The sequence below is a fragment of the Coregonus lavaretus genome (assembly GCF_964263955.1).
Source record: "Coregonus lavaretus genome assembly, chromosome: 2".
NCBI lineage: Eukaryota > Metazoa > Chordata > Actinopteri > Salmoniformes > Salmonidae > Coregonus > Coregonus lavaretus.
Genome location: NC_139989.1, coordinates 72,529,375 through 72,553,674, shown reverse-complemented (window position 1 = coordinate 72,553,674; position 24,300 = coordinate 72,529,375). Strand labels below are relative to the sequence as shown.

Genomic DNA, 24,300 nt, shown 5'->3' with positions numbered 1-24,300 from the left:
AAAAACAGTAAACCTAACAATCAATCAATCAAAAGTATTTATAAAGCCCTTTGTACTTCAGCAGATGTCACAAAGTGCAATACAGAAACTCTAACCCTACGTATATCCTATTTTAGCCTCAACCCTAGGTATAACGTATTTTAACCTTAACCCTTAACCCTAATTCTATTTTAGCCTTAACCCTAACCCCTAACCCTAGTTATAACCTATTTTAGCCTTAACCTTAACCCTAATTCTAGGGTAGGGTAGCCTAGAACACTTTTAGAAACTATTTTAGTAATAATATTATCTTAGTAAATACAATTATAGTACTAAAGAGAATTTTCAATTTTTTGTTAATCAAAACCTGTCAAACATTTGGCTTTTTTTTTGTTATTAGTTATTTATATTTATATGAACACTTGATAAATAAGACACTTTTGTTTTATTTTTCAAATGTTGCTTGAACTGGGTGACCTAGTAACCTCTGTGTGAAAGTCCAGCAATTGGTGTGGGATAGGTGGGGCAGGTTTGAGACTGATCTAAGGAATTAACAAGAAAAATACACTTTATTCTCAGCTGCCTCACCAATGTCTGTACGTGAATTAATAACTTTGATTTGCTAAATATTTCCAATATATGGCAGCATAAGACAACGAAGCATCAGTTATAGGCTACAAGCAGCAATATGATTGACATAAAATAGCATGCAACCAAATACTATATGTCCCATGATTTTCTAAAAAGGTCACTCATTACTTTAGTTAGCTATATATCTCGTATTAGGCCTGTGATGCTTTTGGAAGAGCAATTAAATAGTGACTATAGCAGGTGTTGAACCCCTGGTAAATAATCACTAGTCAGATGCGCTAACCACAACCCTAGTATACATGCATTATAAAATATTGGGAGTAAACTACCTCGGAATAGATAAGACAAGAGTGCGTCTTCCAGCCCGCCATTAAATTTCATCATGCAACCCTCCCGGTTAGCAAATGTACCTCAACATGCCCCTCGCTTGTGCTAGAAGGCAGAGTGCTCGCTGCTGGTTGATGAATCTGACAATGAATGTACTAGGAAAATACGTTTTTCTCGACCAGATGTGCCTAAATTAATGTTCAGGCTTATTGATCATCGTTATAGTAATGAAGTATAATTTCAAAACATGAGCATAAAAACAGCTAATAATAATAAACATGAATCATCATTATATTACTTCACAGTAATCTGTTAAATGCTTTTTCAGTCGTTCCTCTTGCGTTAGCAGTGTGGAAAGGGACAGTAAAAAGCGTGTGCAGGAGTTTTCCTGTGAGGGGGAGTGGTGGTGTATCCAGGGAGAAAACTAAACTAACCTTCTGAAATGTCATTCATGGTCTTATGCTGCCATCTATTGGAATTATTTAGAAACTGCAGTAGTACTGAATAAAGTGTATATCCTTACTAAAGTAGTAATTACTCAGAATTACAAAATATGACATTTTCTAGTTCATTTTACCACTTACAACCATAAAATAACCATTTATAGCATGACAAACAATGAAACTGACATAAACCAAAAACACCATACATTTAGTTAACTATATATATATATATATATATGTATATATATATATATATATATATATATATATATATATATATATATATATATATATATTATATATATACTATTTATTTAGATGGGTGACATTATCTGCCAAAGTAACACCACTGTAGATAAAGAAGAGCTCTCCAGTAGGTGTACCAAGTAGATGAGAGATGTAATGTTTGTCTCTGTTGTGTTGAAGCCCAATCAAGCAGGAGAGACCAGCCTCCCCTGTACCCAGCTGTGTGTCCATGAAGAGTGACTCGTCTATGGCTCACCCTCTATACTTCCGAGAGGGAGACTTTTCTACTGAACAAAGGTAAGAAGAACTCATGGGTCATGGTCAGTTAAACAACACTTTCTCTAATCATTTCTCCTCTCCCATTTTACCATTTCGTTTTGTTGTTTTCATAATCCATAGGCTAAACCTTTTTTCCATTTTCATAGTCCTAAAACAATATTAAACTAACACAACATTCCCTGTGTGTGTGTGTGTGTGTGTGTGTGTGTGTGTGTGTGTGTGTGTGTGTGTGTGTGTGTGTGTGTGTGTGTGCACTCCCTGGATGAGGAGATGTAATCTCTATCCTGATTGCCTAGTCACTTTTACCCCTACCTACATGTACATATTACCTCAACTACCTGGTACCCCTGGACATTGACTCAGTACTGGTACTCCTTGTATATAGTCTAGTTATTACCTCAATTACCTGGTACCCCTGTACATTGACTCAGTACTGGTACTCCTTGTATATAGTCTAGTTATTACCTCAACTACCTCATTCCCCTGCACATTGACTCAGTACTGGTACTCCTTTATATAGTCTAATTATTACCTCAACTACCTGGTACCCTTGCACAGGTGGAGATTAAACGCAAATCCGACCATCACCCCTGGTGAGACAAAACCGCGACTCGTCAGTGAAGAGCACTTTTTGCCAGTCCTGTCTGGTCCTGCGACTGTGGGTTTGTGCCCATAGGCGACGTTGTTGCCGGTGATGTCTGGTGAGGAATTGCCTTACAACAGGGCTACAAGCCCTCAGTCCAGTCTCTCTCAGCCTACTGCGGACAGTCTGAGCACTGATGTAGGGATTGTGAGTTCCTGGTGTAACTCGAGCAGTTGTTGTTGCCATCCTGTACCTGTCCCACAGGTGTGATGTTCGGATGTACCGATCCTGTGCAGGTGTTCTTACACGTGGTCTGCCACTGCGAGGACGATCAGCTGTCCGTCCTGTCTCCCAGTAGCGCTGTCTTAGGCGTCTCACAGTACGGACATTGCCATTTATTGTCCTGGCCACATCTGCAGTCCTCATGCCTCCTTGCAGCATGCCAAAGGCACGTTCACGCAGATTAACAGGGACCCTGGGCATCTTTCTTTTGGTGTTTTTCAGAGTCAGTAGAAAGGCCTCTTTAGTGTCCTAGGTTTTCATTACTGTGACCTTAATTGCCTACCGTCTGTAAGCTGTTAGTGTCTTAACGACCGTTCCACAGGTGCATGTTCATTAATTGTCTATGGTTCATTGAACAAGCATGGGAAACAGTGTTTAAACCCTTTACAATGAAGATCTGTGAAGTTATTTGGATTTTTACGAATTATCTTTGAAAGACAGGGTCCTGAAAAAGGGACGTTTCTTTTTTTGCTGAGTTTATGAGTTCATGGCCATTATTGCCAGATCATTCTTCAAGATGTTCAAATATTCATAGATGACCAGCAGGGTCAAATAATAATCACTGTGGTTATAGAGGTTGCAACAGGTCAGCACCTCAGGAGTAAATGTCAGTTGCCTTTTCATAGTCCAGTATTCAGAAGTCGATACAGCAAGTGTGGTAGAGAGGGAGAGAGAGAGAGAGGGAGATAGAGAGGGGGGGGGGGAGAGAGGGAGAGAGAGAGGGTCAAAACAGCAGGTTCGGGTCAAAACAGCAGGTTCGGGACAAGGTAGCACGTCCGGTGAACAGGTCAGGGTTCCATAGCCGCAGGCAGACCAGTAGAAACTGGATAAGCAGCACGACAAGGTTGGACGTCCGGTGGAGCATGTATCGATACTGATAGGATCGAAAGAAAGGGAGTGCTGCTCTCAGATCAGCTTTCTCCATTCAAATATTTCCTTAACATTAATAGAACTCAATTGATTGAACATGAAATGTATTTTAATTTGATTGAAATAGGCCTATAGCCTACTGTTTATATTTTAATGCAGTTATCTCGGTTTTCATTTGAAGCATCATTTTATACGTTGCTTGTTTGCATCAATTGCAAAGACATTTGCAACTTTGTATTTGTAGTCAACTTTGTTCTGAATTTATCAGCGGTCACAGAGAGATGGATAAACTATGTGATTCTATGTTTAGGGGAGATCTTCTATGTTTAATGTGAAGCGGGTGGGCAAAAAAAGCTTCTAACGATTCACAACTCAAAACAATATTAAACAAACACAACATTACCTGTGTGTGTGTGTGTCTGTGAGTGTGTGTGTGTGTGTGTGTGCACTCCCTGGATGAGGAGATGTAATCTCATGTTTTGTCCACAGAAACGAACAGGAGAGATCAGAGTCAGATATTCTCAGTGGTCAGTCTTCCCAGAGTCATGAAACAGACCTGGCCTCCATATTCAGTGTATGTGGTCCTGTTATGTACATTTGTTTTTGTTTACCTCAAGTAAAGTTGATCTGTCAATCATTCATTCATGTGTTAATGAGAAAGCATTTAGTCTCTTGCTTAACTTATTTACTTGATTTATTTCAGTTGCTTGAAGAGAATATTATAACATTTGTGAAGAACGAGCTGAAGATGTTCAAGAGGATTCTTAGTCCAGAACTCCCAGAAGGCTTTGAGAGTCAGAAGCAGGATAAGGAAGTGGTGGATGCTGAAGATGAGAAGCAGGAGAGCAGTGCCAGAGAGGGGGCTCTGAAGATCACACTGCACGTCCTGAGGAAAATGAACCAGAAGGAACTTGCTGACACACTGGAGAAAAGTAAGAGCTGTCTGCCTCATGTTGAATGCTGTTTTAGAACATTTAAAAGCTGTAGCTAAAGTACAGCTAAAGTAGCTGTGTAACTAAATGATATTGTAGCAGCCTTAACGCAACACCTAGTGACCTCATCAAGTAGCAGCAGGGATGTGTTGTGTTGATTAATTGAGAGAGAGAGAGAGAGAGAGAGAGAGAGAGAGAGAGAGAGAGAGAGAGAGAGAGAGAGAGAGAGAGAGAGAGAGAGAGAGAGAGAGATATAATACCAATAATAATATAATCAGTCACACTAGTCTGTAATGCATTATGAAAACATTTACACATTTATACAGTCAATTAAGCGAAGCAATGATTATAATTAAAAAATGTATAACAGTCCTAGAATACTGTAGGCATTAAAACAGACGTAATATTAATATCCTCTGTGTTATTTCTTCATTCAGATGAGCTTGCTGTGATTTGCCAACGTGAACTCAAATCTAATCTAAAGAAGAGGTTTCAATGTGTATTTGAGGGGATCGGTAAACAAGGAAACCCAACACTTCTCAATAAGATCTACACAGAGCTCTACATCACAGAGGGTGGAACAGGAGAGGTCAATAATGAACATGAGCTGAGACAGATTGAGACAACAACCAGGAAACAAGCAACACCAGAGACTGCAATCAAATGTAACGACATCTTCAAACCCTTAACTGGACAAGACAAACTTATCAGAACTGTGCTGACAAAGGGAGTCGCTGGCATTGGAAAAACAGTCTCTGTGCAGAAGTTCATTCTGGACTGGGCTGAAGGAAAAGCAAATCAGGATGTCCAATTTGTATTTTCATTCCCTTTTCGGGAGCTGAATTTGATGAAAATGGAAAAACACACTTTGATTAAACTTCTCAATCACTTCTCAATGGAAACCAAAGAATCAAGAATCTCCAACTACGACAAGTACAAAGTTCTGTTCATCTTTGATGGTCTGGATGAGTGCCGACTGCCCCTAGACTTCCAGAAGAACAAGATCTGTTGTGACGTCACAGAGTCAACCTCAGTGGATGTTCTGCTGACAAACCTCATCAAGGGAAATCTGCTTCCCTCTGCTCTCCTCTGGATAACTACCCGACCTGCAGCAGCCAATAAGATCCCTTCAGCGTGTGTTGACCAGGTGACAGAGGTACGAGGGTTCAATGACCCACAGAAAGAGGAGTACTTCAGGAAGAGATTCAGTGATCAGGACCTGGCCAGCAGAATCATCTCACACATAAAGACATCAAGGAGCCTCCACATCATGTGCCACATTCCAGTCTTCTGTTGGATTTCTGCAATAGTCCTTGAACACATGCTGAAACATAAGAGAGAAGAGATGCCCAAGACTCTGACTGAGATGTACTCACACCTTGTGGAGTTTCATACCAAACAGAAGAATGAAAAGTATCTTGGGAAAGAAGAGACAGGTCCACACTGGAATAAAGAGAGCATTCTGTCACTGGGAAAACTGGCTTTTCAACAGCTTGTGAATGGCAATCTGATTTTCTATGAAGAAGACCTGAAAGAGACTGGCATTGATGTCAATGAAGCCTCAGTGTACTCAGGATTGTGCACACATCTCTTTAAAGAGGAATGTGGGCTGTACCAGGACAAGGTGTACTGCTTCGTGCATCTGAGCATTCAGGAGTTTCTGGCTGCTGTATATGTGTTCCTCTCATTCATCAACAACAATGACAATCTAATGGCCAAACCTCAATCAACGTCCAGGAACTTTTGTGTGAGGATCAGACACAAGCGTAAAGGTACCTTATACAAGAGTGCTGTGGATGAAGCCTTACAAAGTGAGACAGGAAACCTGGACCTGTTCCTCCGCTTCCTTTTGGGCCTCTCACTGGAGTCCAATCAGAAGCACTTACGAGGTCTACTGACAAAGACAAGAAGCAGCTCACAGAGCCATGAAGAAACAGTCAAGTACATCAAGGAGAAGATCAGGGAGAATCCCTCTCCAGAGAGGTGCATCAATCTGTTCCACTGTCTGAATGAACTGAATGACCATTCTCTAGTGGAGGATATCCAAAGCTACCTGAGATCAGGAAGTCTCTCAGAAGAAGAACTGTCACCTGCACAGTGGTCAGCGCTGGTCTTTGTGTTGCTGACTTCAGAAAAGGAGCTGGATGTGTTTGACCTGAAGAAATACTCCAGATCAGAGGAAGGTCTTCTGAGGCTGCTGCCAGTGGTCAAAGCCTCCAGAGCCGCTCTGTGAGTACATAAAATGACATTTAAGTACTAATCATCAGGAAGAAATATTCAGTTTAGAGAAATATATGTATTATTGAAAAACATATTGAATCAATGCATTGATGTTCACATTAGTATAACAATATGACCGTACCATTCTAGGAGACGGAAGATGAATCTATATGTTGTTTAAGAGAATAAACCAAATGCATCTGCCATTGTCCTTCTACACTACTGGTTAAATTAACAGTGTGTTTGTGAAATCATGATGATCTCTTTGTCAGGCTATCAGGCTGTGGAGTCACAGAGGAAGGCTGTGCTTCTCTGGTCTCAGCTCTGAAGTCAAACCCCTCACACATGAGAGAGCTGGATCTGAGTAACAATGACCTGAAGGATTCAGGAGTGAAGCTGCTCTCTGCTGGACTGGGGAATCCCCACTGTAAACTTGAGACTCTGAGGTCAGTATTCCTGTAGTTGGTCAACAAGTGATAACTGTTCACCAGATCCACATGTGTTTACCAGGCACACACATTCCACACCATATGTGTTTGGACAATGAAGCTTACAGTTTTATATTTGGTGCTATGCTCCAGCATTTTGGATTTGAGTTAGAATGTTTCATAATAGGCAACAGTATGTAATGTCACCTTTTATTTGAGGTTTTTCATACATATCTGTTTTAGTGTTTAGATACGAAAGCACTTTATGTATCTAGTTCTCCCATTTGAAAAAGTCGTAATAATTTTGACAAATTCACTTATATTGTATTAAAGTAGTCATAAGTTTAGTATTTGGTCCCATATTCCTTACCTGCAGTGATTACATCAAGCTTGTGAATCTACAAACTTGTTGAATGCATTTGCAGTTTGTCTTGGTTGTGTTTTGGATGATGTTTTTCCCAATAGAAACTGAATGGTAAATAATGTCCTGTCATTTTGGAGTCACTTCACTTGTATTGTCAGTAAGAATAGAAGATGTTTCTGAACACTTCTACATTCATGTGGATGCTACCATGATTATGAATAATCATGAATGAATCGTGAATAATGACGAATGAGAAAGTTACAGAGGAACAAGGATCATACCCCCTCTGTTATTGGTAATGGTGAGAGGTTAGCATGTTTTGTTGTAGCCTCTGTAACTTTCTCACTCATTATTATTCATGATTCATTCATGATTATTCTTAGTCATGGCATCATCAGGATTAATTTAGTAGTGTTTAGAAACATGTTATCTACTCACTTAGACAGAAAATTACTCCAGTCATCATCCACCATTCAGTTACTATCGGGCAAAACATAACCCAAAACACAACCAAAACAAACTGCAAATGCAACCAACAAGTTTACAACCAAATACTCAACTTTTGACTACTTTAATGCATTATAAGTGAATTGGTCAGAATACTTATGACTTCTACAAATAGGGGGACAAGATACATAAAGTGCTTTCATTTCTAAATGGTGAAACAGATATGTATTAAAATATCCTCAAATAAAAGGTGACATTATATACTGTCACCTCATATGAAACATTTGATCTCAAATCCAAAATACTGGAGTACAGAGCTACATTTAAAATGTTATCTTCACTGTCAAAATAGATATGGTGTGGACTGTATACTCAATATAATATAAATCTGATACCTCACTGTCTGTCTTTTGACTGATACTGCTTTTTAAACTGCTCTGGTCAGTCTACTCAAATATTTGTAATATGCATTTTTCTATCTACAAGCAATACTTTTGATAATTTGTCATTTCTAATAATGATACATTCATTTATGAATAGATATGGCAGGTTTCAGGACACTGATATATCTGAATATGTTGAAAAAATATACTTCCACTATTTTCACCACCAAAGAATAGCAGTGTGGTTTTATTATGATTTGACTCTTTGCAGGCTGTCAGGCTGTCTAGTCACAAAGGAAGGCTGTGCTTCTCTGGTCTCAGCTCTGAAGTCAAACCTCTCACACCTGAAAGAGCTGGACCTGAGCTACAATCACCCAGGAGACTCAGGAGTCAGACTGCTCTCTGCTGGACTGGAGGATCCACACTGCAGACTGGAGAAACTCAAGTATGTAGAGGGTTTATGTCAATGTTCATATCAGACATGTTGGAGTTATCAGGCTAGTTAAGACAAACATTCTGACCACCACTTGGACTAAGATATATAAAGACTGTGTGTGTGTGTGTGTGTGTGTGTGTCCAGTGTCCAGTGTGTATGGACACACACACTAACTGGACACACACTGGACACACACACACACTGAACACACTCACACACACTAACTGGACACACACACATGGGACACATATACACACACTGGACACACACACACACACACTGTAAAAACACACACTGGACACAGACACACACACACACACACAAAGGAAACACCACACACACACTGGACACACAAACACATACTTGACACACACACACACTGGACACACAAACTGGACACACACATACACACGCACACATATACACATTGGACACACACACACACACACACACACACACACACACACACACACACACACACACACACACACACACACTCACTCACACTGGACACACACACACACACACTGGACACATACACACAAAGGACACACACTCACACAAACACACTGGACACACACACACACACACACTAACTGGACACATACACACAAAGGACAAATACACACACACACACTGGACACACACACACACTGGAAAAACACCCACTGGACACACACACAACACACACACACACACACAAAGGAAACACACACACACACACTGGACACACACACATTGGACACACAACCACACACACACACACACTGGACACACACACACACACACACTGGACACACACACACTCACACTCACACTGGACACACACACACAAACACTGGACACACACAAACACACACTGGACACACTCACACACACTAACTGGACACACACACACACACACACTGGACACACACACACACACTGGACACACACACATTGGACACACACAAACACAAACACACACATACTGGACACACATACACTGGACACACACACATTGGACACACACAAACACAAACACACACACACTGGACATACACACACAAACACTTGACAAACACACACTGGACACACACACACTGGACACATACACACTGGACACAGACACACACACAGGACACAAACACACACTGGACACACACATACACACACACACATATACACACTGGACATACACACACTGGACACACACACACACACACACAGACACACAGGACACACACACTCACTACACTGGACACACACACACACTGTACACATATACACACACACAAACACACAGACTGGACACACACACACACTGGACACACACACACTGGACACACACACTGTACACACACACACGCTGGACACACACACACACACACACACACACACACACACACACACTGGACACACACACTGGAAACACACACACACAGACACACTGGACACACACACACACACACACACACACACACACACACACTCACTCACACTGGACACACACACACACACACACACACACTGGACACACACACTATACACACACACACACACACACACACACACACACACACACACACACACACACACACACACACACTGGACACACACACATTGGACACACACTAGACACACACTGGACACACACACACACACACACACACACACTAGACACACACTGGACACACACACACACACACACACACACACACTGGACACACACACACTCACACTGGACACACACACACACACACACACACACACACACACAAAAGGAAACACACACACACACACACTGGACACAGACACACACACACACACACACACACACACACTGGACACACACACGCTTGGACAAAGTTATATGCTGACTGTGTGTGTGTGTGTGTGTGAGTTAAGGTGTATCCTTCAATGACTGTCTGTTCTTCTGCTTACCGCTACAGTGTGGAACATGGTGGAGAGAACACAATGAAACCTGGACTTAGAAAATGTGAGTGTTGACTGCTGTGAAGAATATAACTAAGAATAAGTCTTAATTCAAGTGAAGTCAAAGTCAAAGACCATCATTACTTACTTGGTCATATTAAATATCAGCTGTAGTTCTACAGAAGCACAAATCAGGGACACCAAAGTTTACAAAGAGTTGCTTTGACAATGTGTGTGTCTGTGTGTGTGTGTGTGTTGCGTGTTCGTGTTACTTTAGAAATGTGTGTGTGTGTGTGTGCGTTCATGCATGAAAGTGTGAGTGTGTATGTGTATCCAGTGTGTATGTGTGTGTTCAGGATGTGTGTGTGTGTGTGTGTTCAGTGTGTGTGTGTGTTCAGGGTGTGTGTGTGTGTTCAGGGTGTGTGTGTGTGTGTTCAGGATGTGTGTATGTGTTCAGGATGTGAGTGTGTATCCGGTGTGTGTGTGTGTGTGTTCAGGATATGTGTGTGTGTGTGTTCAGTGTGTGTGTGTGTGTGTGTGTGTGTTTGTGTGTGTGTTCAGGATGTGAGTGTGAGTGTGTATCCGGTGTGTGTGTGTGTGTGTTTGTTCAGGATGTGTGTGTGTGTGTTCAGTGTGTGTGTGTGTGTGTGTTCAGGATGTGAGTGTGTATCCGGTGTGTGTGTGTGTGTGTGTGTTCAGGATATGTGTGTGTGTGTGTTCAGTGTGTGTGTGTGTGTGTGTGTGTGTTTGTGTGTGTGTTCAGGATGTGTGTGTGTGTGTTCAGTGTGTGTGTGTGTGTGTGTTCAGGATGTGAGTGTGTATCCGGTGTGTGTGTGTGTGTGTGTGTGTGTGTTTGTTCAGGATATGTGTGTGTGTGTTCAGTGTGTGTGTGTGTGTGTGTTCAGGATGTGAGTGTGTATCCGGTGTGTGTGTGTGTGTGTGTGTGTTCAGGATATGTGTGTGTGTGTGTTCAGTGTGTGTGTGTGTGTGTGTGTGTTTGTGTGTGTGTTCAGGATGTGAGTGTGAGTGTGTATCCGGTGTGTGTGTGTGTGTGTGTGTGTGTTTGTTCAGGATGTGTGTGTGTGTGTGTTCAGTGTGTGTGTGTGTTCAGGATGTGAGTGTGTATCCGGTGTGTACGTGTGTGTTCAGGATGTGTGTGTGTGTTCAGGATATGTGTGTGTGTCCAGTGTGTGTTCAGGATGTGTGTGTGTGTGTGTTCTGTGTGTGTGTGTGTGTGTTCAGGATGTGAGTGTGAGTGTGTATCCGGTGTGTGTGTGTGTGTGTTCAGGATATGTGTGTGTGTTCAGTGTGGGTGTGTGGGTGTGTGGGTGTGTGTGTTCAAGGATGTGTGTGTGTGTGTGTGTGTGTTCAGGATGATGATGATTTGTAATATTGTGTCTGGTTTTATCCATCAGATGTCTGTGATCTCTCACTGGACCTAAACACAGTAAACAGACGCCTCTCCCTGTCTGAGGAGAACAGAAAGGTGACATGTAGGAGAGAGGAGCAGCCGTATCCTGATCACCCAGAGAAATTTAAGGACTGTGAACAGCTGCTGTGTAGAGAGGGTCTGACTGGACGCTGTTACTGGGAGGTAGAGTGGAGTGGGAAAGGGGCTGATATAGGAGTGACATATAAAGGAATCAGCAGGAGAGGAAGGGGTAGTGACAGTAGGATTGGATACAATGACAAGTCCTGGAGTCTGGACTGCTCTGACAACAGTTACTCTGCCTGTCACAATAATAATCTCACTAATTTAGACGTCCCCTCCTCCAGCCCCCACATAGTAGGAGTGTATCTGGACTGGCCAGCCGGCACTCTGTCCTTCTACAGAGTCTCCTCTGACACACTGACCCACCTGAACACATTCTACACCACATTCACTGAGCCCGTCTATCCAGGGTTTAGGGTTTATAATGTTGACTCCTCAGTGTCCCTGTAAATAATAACCATGGTAACACTGACACACACACACACACACACACACAAACTGGACACACACTGGACACACACACACACATTCACACTGGACACACACACACACACTGCACAAACACACACACACACACTGGACACACACACACACACACACACACTGGACACACACACACACTCACACTGGACACACACACTGCACACTGCACACACACACACAAACACACAATTGAGACACACACACTGGACACACACACAATGGACACAAACACTAGGTACACACACACACACACACACACACACACACTGGGCACACACACACCAACACACACTGGACACACACACACACACGCACACATACACACACTGGACACACACACTGGACACATACACACTGGACACACACACCGGACACACAAACACTGGACACACACACACACACACACACACACACTCACACATACACACACAGGACACACACAGGAGACACACACACTGGACATACACACACACTGGACACACACACACACACACTGGACACACACACACTGGACACACACACACTGGACACACACACACCGGACACACACACACACACCGGACACACACACACACACAGGACACACACACACACACTGGACACACACTCACAGGACACACACACACACACACACACACACACACACATACTGGACACACACACAGACACACACTGGACACACACACACACACTGGACACACACACATGCTGGACACACAAACACTGGACACACACACACTGGGTACACACACACACACACACACACACTGGACACACACACACACACTGGATACACACACACCAACACACACTGGACACACACACACACACGCACACATACACACACTGGACACACAAACTGGACACATACACACACTGGACACAGGAGACACACACACTGGACACACACACACACACACTGGACACACACACACACCAGACACACACACACACACAGGACACACACACACACACTGGACACACACACTGGGTACACACACACACACGCACACACACTGGACACACACACTGGACACACACGCACACATACACACACTGGATACACACACTGGACACACACACACACACACACTGGACACACACACACACACAGGAGACACACACACTGGACACTCACAAACACTGGACACACACACACTGGACACACACACACACTGGACACACACACACACACTGGACACACATACAGGAGACACACACACACACACACACACATATTGGACACACACACACACACACACACACTGGACACACACACACACACTCTGGATACACACACACACACACACACATAGTGAGGACCTTGACACAGGACCTTCAAATGAGGACCATCATTTCTGATAGAATTGGGAACAAACAGACTCCTCATTCCAGCACTAAGTGTCCAACAAACACAGACATCACTTCAAAACCTGATAAACTCCAATGAACAAATAGACATGCAGGGCACCAGTCTAGTGAGGACCAGTGGTTGCTAGGCAGTTTCTGGATCCCAGGTTCCAGAACAGCTTCTATCCCAGTTCTATCTGCCTGTTAAATCAAGCAACCTAAACTGTTTTCATCAGACTTTTAGAACATCACTGATTTTTTTTTCCTTTTATGATCTTTTACCACTTTGCATGTTTTATTGATGTTCTTATGATATATTTTACTGTTTGTGTGTACGTACCACATGAGGTTGGTGGGACCGTAGTTGGGGAGGACAGGCTTGTAATGGCTGGAGCGGATAAGTGGAATGGTATCAAATACATGGTTTCCATGGTTTCCATGTGTTTGATGCCATTTAATTGTCTCCGTTCCAGCCATTATTATGAGCCGTCCTCCCCTCAGCAGCCTCCACTGGTATGTACTGTCCTATATGAGCTCCAACAAGGAATTACAATGTATGTATTACTTTTAATACCTGCAAATGGCAAATAAACTACTTGAACTCCTTATGAGTGTCTGCAGCCGACTAGGCTGTTGCCGTCTGACAAGATGCCATCTGACATTACAGGAATATTCAGCAAATGTTGATGAATACACCCAAAGCAACATGCAGTCTTTCCCCTAGACTCCCATGAAGTTATAGTGGGACGTTATGAGTTGACGTTAAGGTAACATACTCAGAACATACTGCACTTGTTTTATACTGTTTTAGATGTATCCTCTGTTTAACCATTTAAACTCTTACAATAACACTGTTAAAATACCAATGGGATAATTTGTTGCATATATTTTATGTTGAAAAACGAATTGTATAATTGTATATGGACATATGCTCCATAATTGTACAATTGTACATGGATATATTGTACTTTTCATAATAAAAAGCACGTTAATTGTCAAAACAATGTTGTTATCGATTTTACATTGCCTCTCCCAGTCACAGGTTGACGTTTTGTCATGGATCTTGCCCTGGAGGCAGAACTGCGCGATTTCCTCTAGATATGACAGCTGCAAAGTCAAAATTGGCTATATCGTAAACATTTGTGGAAATTAATTGTGTTGTATGGTCTTAATTTAAGGTAAGGATTAGCAGTGAGGTTAAGGTTAGCATTAAAATCAGATATTATTACTTTATGCCTGTGCCAGCTAGTGACCACTTTGCAGAACTGCCTCCAGGGCAAGATTCATGACAATAAATGCCAACCTGCCTCCCAGTCATCCCCTCCCTATCTCTACAAGGCTGCAGGACATGCAAGCTAGTGATGCGGGGGTTGTCTCATAACCCACAGTCCCCAGGTGGGTGGGTGGCAGGCAGGTTCAATACAGAGAAAACAATAGACTACATAAGAAAAATTCATCAATGGATCATTATTGTGCAATTTACACTAAGTGGACAAAACATTAAGGACACCTGCTCTTTCCATTACAGACTGAGCAGGTGAATCCAGGTGAAAGCTATGATCCCTTATTGATGTCACTTGTAGATGAAGGGGACGGGACAGTTAAAGAAGGATGTTTCAGCCTGGAGACAATTGAGACATGGATTGTGTGTGTGTGCCATTCAGAGGGTGAATGGGCAAGACAAAATATTTAAGTGGCTTCAAACGGGGTATGGTAGTAGGTGCCAGGCACACCGGTTTGTGTCAAGAACTGCAACGCTGCTGGGTTTTTCACGCTCATGGTACACCACACAAAGGACATCCAGCCAACTTGACACAACTGTGGGAAGAATTGGCGTCAACATGGGCCAGCATCCCTGTGGAACGCTTTCAACACCTTGTAGAGTCCATGTCCCGATGAATTGAGGCTGTTCTGAGGGCAAAAGTGGGGCGGTAACTCAATATTAGGAAGGTGTTTGATATAACGTCTTTTGATACAGCATTTATTAATGTCTTTAAAGTCATCAGCTGTAGGTGAGAGAGAGGAGAAGGACACGCCATGTGTTGTGTCGGTCACGGATGGGGGGCCAGAAGGTCGGCGTGCCAAGATAGATTAGGGGCCACTGTTGCTAATCTTAGAAAGAGTACGTGATGGAATGGCCTGGCTAGGGTGCCACACGATACTATGTACGGGGATCCTATTGTAGGAGATGAGTGACACTCAATAATGGTTGGCAACTGTGGGATGGAAGTAGCTCGGAGAGCATTATATAAACTGAGAGGTTTTCTATGGAAGTCATTCAGATGACAAGAGGCTAAGCCCGTACCGCTTGTCATTGAATCCAGGACTGTAACCATTAAATAACAATGAATCAACTCTCCATCTAAGTGGTCGACTACTCTCTTACATCCTGAAGTACGAGATACCAGAGAAACTCGTCATAACAGTGTTGTGAATATTTAGTCCACTCAGTGTATAACCTGTAGCTACACTGTGCAGTTAGCACCTTAACAGACGTCCCCTGTCTTTATCAGCATCATAAAAGATGACAGTATTTCAACCACATCAAATATGCATCCAAGCCAAAGACTAATGACACAGGAGTGGTATCTGATTCTACACTATAGGAACCTTTTCAAGTGGTTATGAGAGGTCATATTATTTCATATGAGTCTGGCATTAAAAAAAGGGAATGACATGTGACTGGAGGAGATCGCCTGCCCAACATCCTCTATTCTGACCAACAGAGACAAATCCAGTCCCTTTGAACTACCTAGATCTGTCCAGCAGGGTTGCCCACTCAGTCCTCTGCTCTTCGCTGTCTCCCTTGAACCCCTGGCGATACAAGGGATCATCCTAATATCCAAGGTCTTAAAGTAGGAAACATAGAAAGCATCATTTCGTTATATGCAGACGATGTGCTTTTATACCTCTCAGACCCAGTAGCCTCTGTCCCTAACCTACTAGACTTAATCAATTCATTTGGCAAACTATCTGGAAATGCAATAAATTGGGGAAAAAGTGACCCCATGTGTATCTCAGATAATTGTACAACAAGTGAGCTAGAGAGGATACCATTTAAAGTGGTGTATGATCACTTAACTTACCTGGGTCTAAACATACCTAGAAACCCAAAGTTTATCTTCAAGCTTAACTACAGTGATCTGGTTGCAAAGCTAAAACAAAACATAGAGAGCTGGGGAATATTGCCTCTTTCTATGATGGGGCGCATTAATGCCATAAAAATGGTTTCTCTTCCCAGGTTCCTTTTGTAACCAACTTCACATATCCCCCCAGAAGAAAGGCACACGGACACCCACAATTCAGGTTGACTCAGGTTTTATCTGCAGTAAAAGATATCAAACAGTGATGACAGGCATTGACAGGACGGTCACAGCCTCACGTTCACTGGTTAGGTAGGACACAATATATATTTTAGATAGGAGCAACAGTAGTGAAACATACCCTCAATGTGAAGTAATATTAATCCATAAATACAGAGCACAAGTACAACCCTTTTATATAAACCTTTTAAGGTAGTAAGAAAATAAACATTCACTTAGTTTCAATAAGTCACCTGCTGGCAATAGCTAGCGTGACGTTGTAGTGCAGTGACCAACAGTGCTAGTTAGCTCATCATTAACATGGCTAGCTAAGCCAGCAAAAACTTGGTTCACTTGCTGAAATAGGTCTTCAATACATTAACGGCAAAATAAATATATACATTGCCACATTTGCTATTGACTTTAGGATATATGAACCAGTTTTCCAAAAACACTTATGTTATACAGCTTTAAACAATTTTTATATACAGAGGAACACGAACCTGCTCTCAGAATATCTCTCTCAGACTGAGGAGCAGGCAGACCAACTTCCCAAATAGGGGAGAGGCACTCCAAACCCACTAGTTGTTCTTTCAAAAGAAAATAGTACAAAAAATGCTAAGTCCGAAGACCTCTCGTATTACCAACCTTACTACAATGGCAGCAAATATTTTTATGAATTCAGTAACACAACATTAAAGGAAACTTTATTTATATCACCCCTTTTCCTGAAGTGAATGGTTTCACCCACCACTCCACCACGAACTGCACCGTTCTTTGATGTCTACATTGCACCCAGGTTGATGGAAACTTTACATTTTCACTTCGTTACACTTTATCTTTGCCAGAATCTTCCTCATTGTCTTACCTCGTCATTTTTTAAGACTTTGGACTCGGCAATCTTGTCATTTGTCTGGGGTTACAAAAACCATCGTATTCGTAAAGCCCACTTGCAAAAGCCCAAGGAAAGTGGCGTCTTAGGCCTCCCCATCTTTAAGCATTATTACTGGGCAGCAAATGCCAGGGCATTAACGTCCTGCCAACTGGGTTTCCCTGATCAGTTGGACACTGTTGTCCCCCTGTGGCATTAACGTCCTGCCAACTGGGATTCCCTGATCAGTTGGACACTGTTGTCCCCCTGTGGCATTAACGTCCTGCCAACTGGGTTTCCCTGATCAGTTGGACACTGTTGTCCCCCTGTGGCATTAACGTCCTGCCAACTGGGTTTCCCTGATCAGTTGGACACTGTTGTCCCCCTGTGGCATTAACGTCCTGCCAACTGGGTTTCCCTGATCAGCTGGACACTGTTGTCCCCCTGTGGCATTAACGTCCTGCCAACTGGGATTCCCTGATCAGTTGGACACTGTTGTCCCCCTGTGGCATTAACGTCCTGCCAACTGGGTTTCCCTGATCAGTTGGACACTGTTGTCCCCCTGTGGCATTAACGTCCTGCCAACTGGGTTTCCCTGATCAGTTGGACACTGTTGTCCCCCTGTGGCATTAACGTCCTGCCAACTGGGTTTCCCTGATCAGTTGGACACTGTTGCCCCCCTGTGGCATTACAGTTTTTCTCAATTGCTAAAACACTAAAACCCATTGGCTGAACAAAGTTCTCAGTTGCCTGGACTCATTTAGCTAATTATGCAGTCTGTTGTCAATACCTTAAACCATTTCACATGGTAAAACACAATATGCAGATCTCACTTAGACTTTTCAGCAAAACTCTAAACACATTCTCATTCTCAAAACACATTCTGCACTCTAATGCACATGTCATCCATACTGGTAAACACAAGTGGCAACAATCAAATACAAATAGAGAACACATGTCATTGATTGAACACAACCACTCAAAATGGATTTAACCTGTTTCAAATGATGCGACACAACCAATATAAGGCAGTTCAGAGAGCAAACAGGTTGTTGAAGGTGGGAAGGAGAAAGTCTGAGAATGGATAGAAGAAACAATGTGAGAGGACGAGGACGAGTGCGTATGCGAGGTGGGCGACGAGGAGGAAGAGGAGGAGGAGGAGGGCAAGAAAGAGGAAGAGGAGGACGAAGAGGAAGAGACAATGATGGAAAAACATGAAATTTGTTTTGAGATTTAAAATGTACTTCTCCCTGAGAACTGTATGTTTTGAACAATGTGTTTTCAATTTTTCGGTGTATTGTTTACTGACTGCTTGAGAGTGTTTATCATTTTGATTACTTTGTTTATGATTTGAGAGCAGTGTTTGATTTTGAACACAGGTAAAAACTGTTTTGAGGCGAATGTTTCATTTTGCGAGAGGAGTCAGAGGTTTTGTAAATAGTGCTTGAAGATTAGGTTTTGTGTTTAATGTTTTCAGGAAATGGAGCAAGGTTTCAGAAATTGTGTTTTAGCAATTGAGAACAACTGTAATGCCAAACACCACAGACTACAATTAAAATGTACTCTCCATAAATATGACCATTTACGTCACATTAAATTAATCTCTTTTTCATATATCACTTCTAAACTGACAAATAAACATCAAATATACCTTTTACAAAGACATCAGCACGTTTAATACATTTGTTTCAAGCAATAGAGCATATGCTTTGAATACTGGTCTGTAGGGCAAATATGCAGTTTTGGGCAAATTCTCATATCACTTTGCTCAATTTGTCACATCCAAGGCTTTTGTATGGCTGTTGAAATGTGCAGAACAGTAATCAGCTATGCCTGCCCCATATGTACGGCCCTCTTTGAGTTGATGCTGGTGCTGCTTTACTTTCTTGACTGTGTCATGTGACCTGCGCCTCCCCTTGTCACACTCCATTGAAGCAGCATCAGCTCTCACAACTCCTCTCTGATTGCTGCCAGTGTCACCAAAGTGCTGCCAATACACAATTAGTCCATCACATTTGATATAGCAGTGGCTCCCTCATTGAACGTGGCTACTGCCATACTGGCAATGAGGCTTTTGCCCAAGAAGACAGTTTTGGAGCGTCTCGACCATATTAGAGTTCAGACATTCATTTGCATTCTGGGTTTCTCCATGCTACATTCTTTTGAGGACGTTATCATTTGACATCCTATGATATACAGGTACCATTTTCTGTGCATCCTCTCAATTAAAGAATGTTTTTTGTGACTTCACCATTTTCTAGGGCTCGCTGGTACAGTGGGGGAAAAAGGTTTTAGTCAGCCACCAATTGTGCAAGTTCTCCCACTTAAAAAGTAATTTTCATCATAGGTACACGTCAACTATGACAGACAAATTGAGAATTTTATTTCCAGAAAATCACATTGTAGAATTTTTAATGAATTTATTTGCAAATTATGGTGGAAAATAAGTATTTGGTCACCTACAAACAAGCAAGATTTCTGGCTCTCACAGACCTGTAACTTCTTCTTTAAGAGGCTCCTCTGTCCTCCACTCATTACCTGTATTAATGGCACCTGTTTGAACTTGTTATCGGTATAAAAGACACCTGTCCACAACCTCAAACAGTCACACTGTCACGATCGTTTATGAACGAGACGGACCAAGGCGCAGCGTGATAAGCGTACATATTTATTAAAGTACTGAACACAAACAAAACAACAAACAAACGATACGTGAAGTCCAAGGTAGACTAATAACATACCTATAGAGAACAAGATCCCACACAGACTGGTGCCAAACAGACTGCCTAAGTATGGTCCCCAATCGGAGACAACGAACTACAGCTGCCTCTGATTGGGAACCACCCTGGCCAACATAGATCTACACGATCTAGACACTAAACATAGAAAACTTAACATAACACGGAATATACACACCCTGACTCAACAAATAAACGTCCCCTGAGTCAGGGCGTGACAGTACCCCCCCCCCAAAGGTGCGGACACCGACCGCGCCACATAAACATAACAGGGTAGGGGCCGGGTGGGCATTCCGCCTCGGAGGCGGATCCGGCTCCGGGCGTTACCACCACTTTCTCTCCACCTCCCTGTTGCGCTCCTGGTCTGGTCTGGCACTACTGACTGGAGCTGGACCCGACGACGGTGGATCGAACTGTACAGGCTCCGGACTGGAGCCGCTGACCGGAGCTGGACTGGGCACCGGTGGAGCGGCCTTCTCTGGCTCCGGAGTGGAGCGGCTGACCAGAGCTGGACAGGACCCCGGTGGAGCGGATTACTCTAGCTCCGGAGTGGAGCAGCTGACAGGCACCGGTGGAACAGGCACGGGCCGTGCCGGACTGGACACACGCACCACTGGCTTGGTGCGGGGAGCAGGAACGGGCCGGACCGGACTGGACACACGCACCACTGGCTTGGTGCGGGGAGCAGGAACGGGCCGGACCGGGCTGACGACGCGCACCACTGGCTTGGTGCGGGGAGCAGGAACGGGCCGGACCGGGCTGACGACGCGCACCACTGGCTTGGTGCGGGGAGCAGGAACGGGACGGGCCGGACTGGGAACACGCACCACTGGCTTGGTGCGGGGAGCAGGAATGGGCCGGGCCGGACTGGGAACACGCACCACTGGCTTGGTGCGGGGAGCAGGAACGGGCCGGGCCGGACTGGGAACACGCACCACTGGCTTGGTGCGGGGAGCAGGAACGGGCCGGGCCGGACTGGGAACACGCACCACTGGTTTGGTGCGAGGGGCAGGAACAGGCCGGGCCGGGCTGGTGACGCGCACCACTGGTTTGGTGCGAGGGACAGGAACAGGCCGGACCGGGCTGGCGACGCGCCCCACTGGCTTGATGCGAGGAGCAGGAACGGGCCGGACCATACTGGGAACACACACCACTGGCTTAGTGCGGGGATCAGGAACGGGCCGGACCGGACTGGCGACACACACCACTTGCTTGGTGCGAGGAGCGGGACTGGGTTCCCTTATAAACCCCCGCTCCTTCTGCTGCCTAACCAGCTCCTCTCGCCGTGCCTCTACACTCTCCTTCTCCCTTATAGCCTCCTGTAGCTCCTCCCTCTGACCAATTAACTCCTGCTCCCTCTGGACCAATAGCCCCCGTAACCTGGTGGTCTCCTCTCCTAACCTGCAGATTCGCCCTGTTGCTGCCTCCTGCTGCCTCGTCGTCCACACCGAGGGCCCCCCCAAATTTTTTTATTGGGGTTGCCTCTCGGGTCTCCGTCGTCGGCACTGTTGGCGCCATTTCTCCTCTCCTACCTGGGCATCCTCATTCATTGCCCTCCGGTAACGGACGGCCTCCTCCTCCGTGATTCTCCCCCAACCGAGGAGGACATCCACTAACGTCACCTCCTGTTTAGTTCCCGGCGTTTGCTTGCGCTGCTTGGTCATATTTTGATGGGATCTTCTGTCACGAACGTTTACGGATGAGACGGACCAAGGCGCAGCGTGATAAGCGTACATATTTATTAAAGTACTGAACACGAACAAAACAACAAACAAACGATACGTGAAGTCCAAGGTAGACTAATAACATACCTATACAGAACAAGATCCCACACAGACTGGTGCCAAACGGCTGCCTAAGTATGGTCCCCAATCAGAGACAACGAGCTACAGCTGCCTCTGATTGGGAACCACCCTGGCCAACATAGATCTACACGATCTAGACACTAAACATAGAAAACTTAACATAACACGGAATATACACACCCTGACTCAACAAATAAACGTCCCCTGAGTCAGGGCGTGACAGTACCCCCCCCCAAAGGTGCGGACACCGACCGCGCCACATAAACATAACAGGGTAGGGGCCGGGTGGGCATTCCGCCTCGGAGGCGGATCCGGCTCCGGGCGTGACCACCACTTTCTCTCCACCTCCCTGTTGCGCTCCTGGTCTGGTCTGGCACTACTGACTGGAGCTGGACCCGACGACGGTGGATCGAACTGTACAGGCTCCGGACTGGAGCCGCTGACCGGAGCTGGACTGGGCACCGGTGGAGCGGCCTTCTCTGGCTCCGGAGTGGAGCGGCTGACCAGAGCTGGACAGGACCCCGGTGGAGCGGATTACTCTAGCTCCGGAGTGGAGCAGCTGACAGGCACCGGTGGAACAGGCACGGGCCGTGCCGGACTGGACACACACACCACTGGCTTGGTGCGGGGAGCAGGAACGGGCCGGGCCGGACCGGACTGGACACACGCACCACTGGCTTGGTGCGGGGAGCAGGAACGGGCCGGACCGGGCTGACGACGCGCACCACTGGCTTGGTGCGGGGAGCAGGAACGGGCCGGACCGGGCTGACGACGCGCACCACTGGCTTGGTGCGGGGAGCAGGAACGGGCCGGGCCGGACTGGGAACACGCACCACTGGCTTGGTGCGGGGAGCAGGAATGGGCCGGGCCGGACTGGGAACACGCACCACTGGCTTGGTGCGGGGTGCAGGAACGGGCCGGGCCGGACTGGGAACACGCACCACTGGCTTGGTGCGGGGATCAGGAACGGGCCGGGCCGGACTGGGAACACGCACCACTGGTTTGGTGCGAGGGGCAGGAACAGGCCGGGCCGGGCTGGTGACGCGCACCACTGGTTTGGTGCGAGGGACAGGAACAGGCCGGACCGGGCTGGCGACGCGCCCCACTGGCTTGATGCGAGGAGCAGGAACGGGCCGGACCATACTGGGAACACACACCACTGGCTTAGTGCGGGGATCAGGAACGGGCCGGACCGGACTGGCGACACACACCACTTGCTTGGTGCGAGGAGCGGGACTGGGTTCCCTTATAAACCCCCGCTCCTTCTGCTGCCTAACCAGCTCCTCTCGCCGTGCCTCTACACTCTCCTTCTCCCTTATAGCCTCCTGTAGCTCCTCCCTCTGACCAATTAACTCCTGCTCCCTCTGGACCAATAGCCCCCGTAACCTGGTGGTCTCCTCTCCTAACCTGCAGATTCGCCCTGTTGCTGCCTCCTGCTGCCTCGTCGTCCACACCGTGTGCCCCCCCAAATTTTTTTATTGGGGTTGCCTCTCGGGTCTCCGTCGTCGGCACTGTTGGCGCCATTTCTCCTCTCC

The 24,300-nt window shown here is 45.1% G+C and overlaps 1 protein-coding gene across 1 annotated transcript in view; it reads left to right on the top strand.

The window, feature by feature from the left end:
* Positions 1 to 4,168: 4,168 nt before the first annotated feature.
* LOC311140330 (NLR family CARD domain-containing protein 3-like) overlaps positions 4,169 to 24,300 on the top strand; it is a gene marked incomplete at its 3' end in the record, with an annotated part of 33,008 nt that continues 12,876 nt past the window's right edge. Inside the window, exons 1-3 of the mRNA XM_084175349.1 lie at positions 4,169 to 4,532; positions 4,970 to 6,761; positions 7,025 to 7,179. Coding sequence (XP_084031475.1) covers positions 4,190 to 4,532; positions 4,970 to 6,761; positions 7,025 to 7,179 — 2,290 coding nt within the window. The 5' untranslated portion in view covers positions 4,169 to 4,189. The remainder of the gene's footprint in view (positions 4,533 to 4,969; positions 6,762 to 7,024; positions 7,180 to 24,300) is intronic.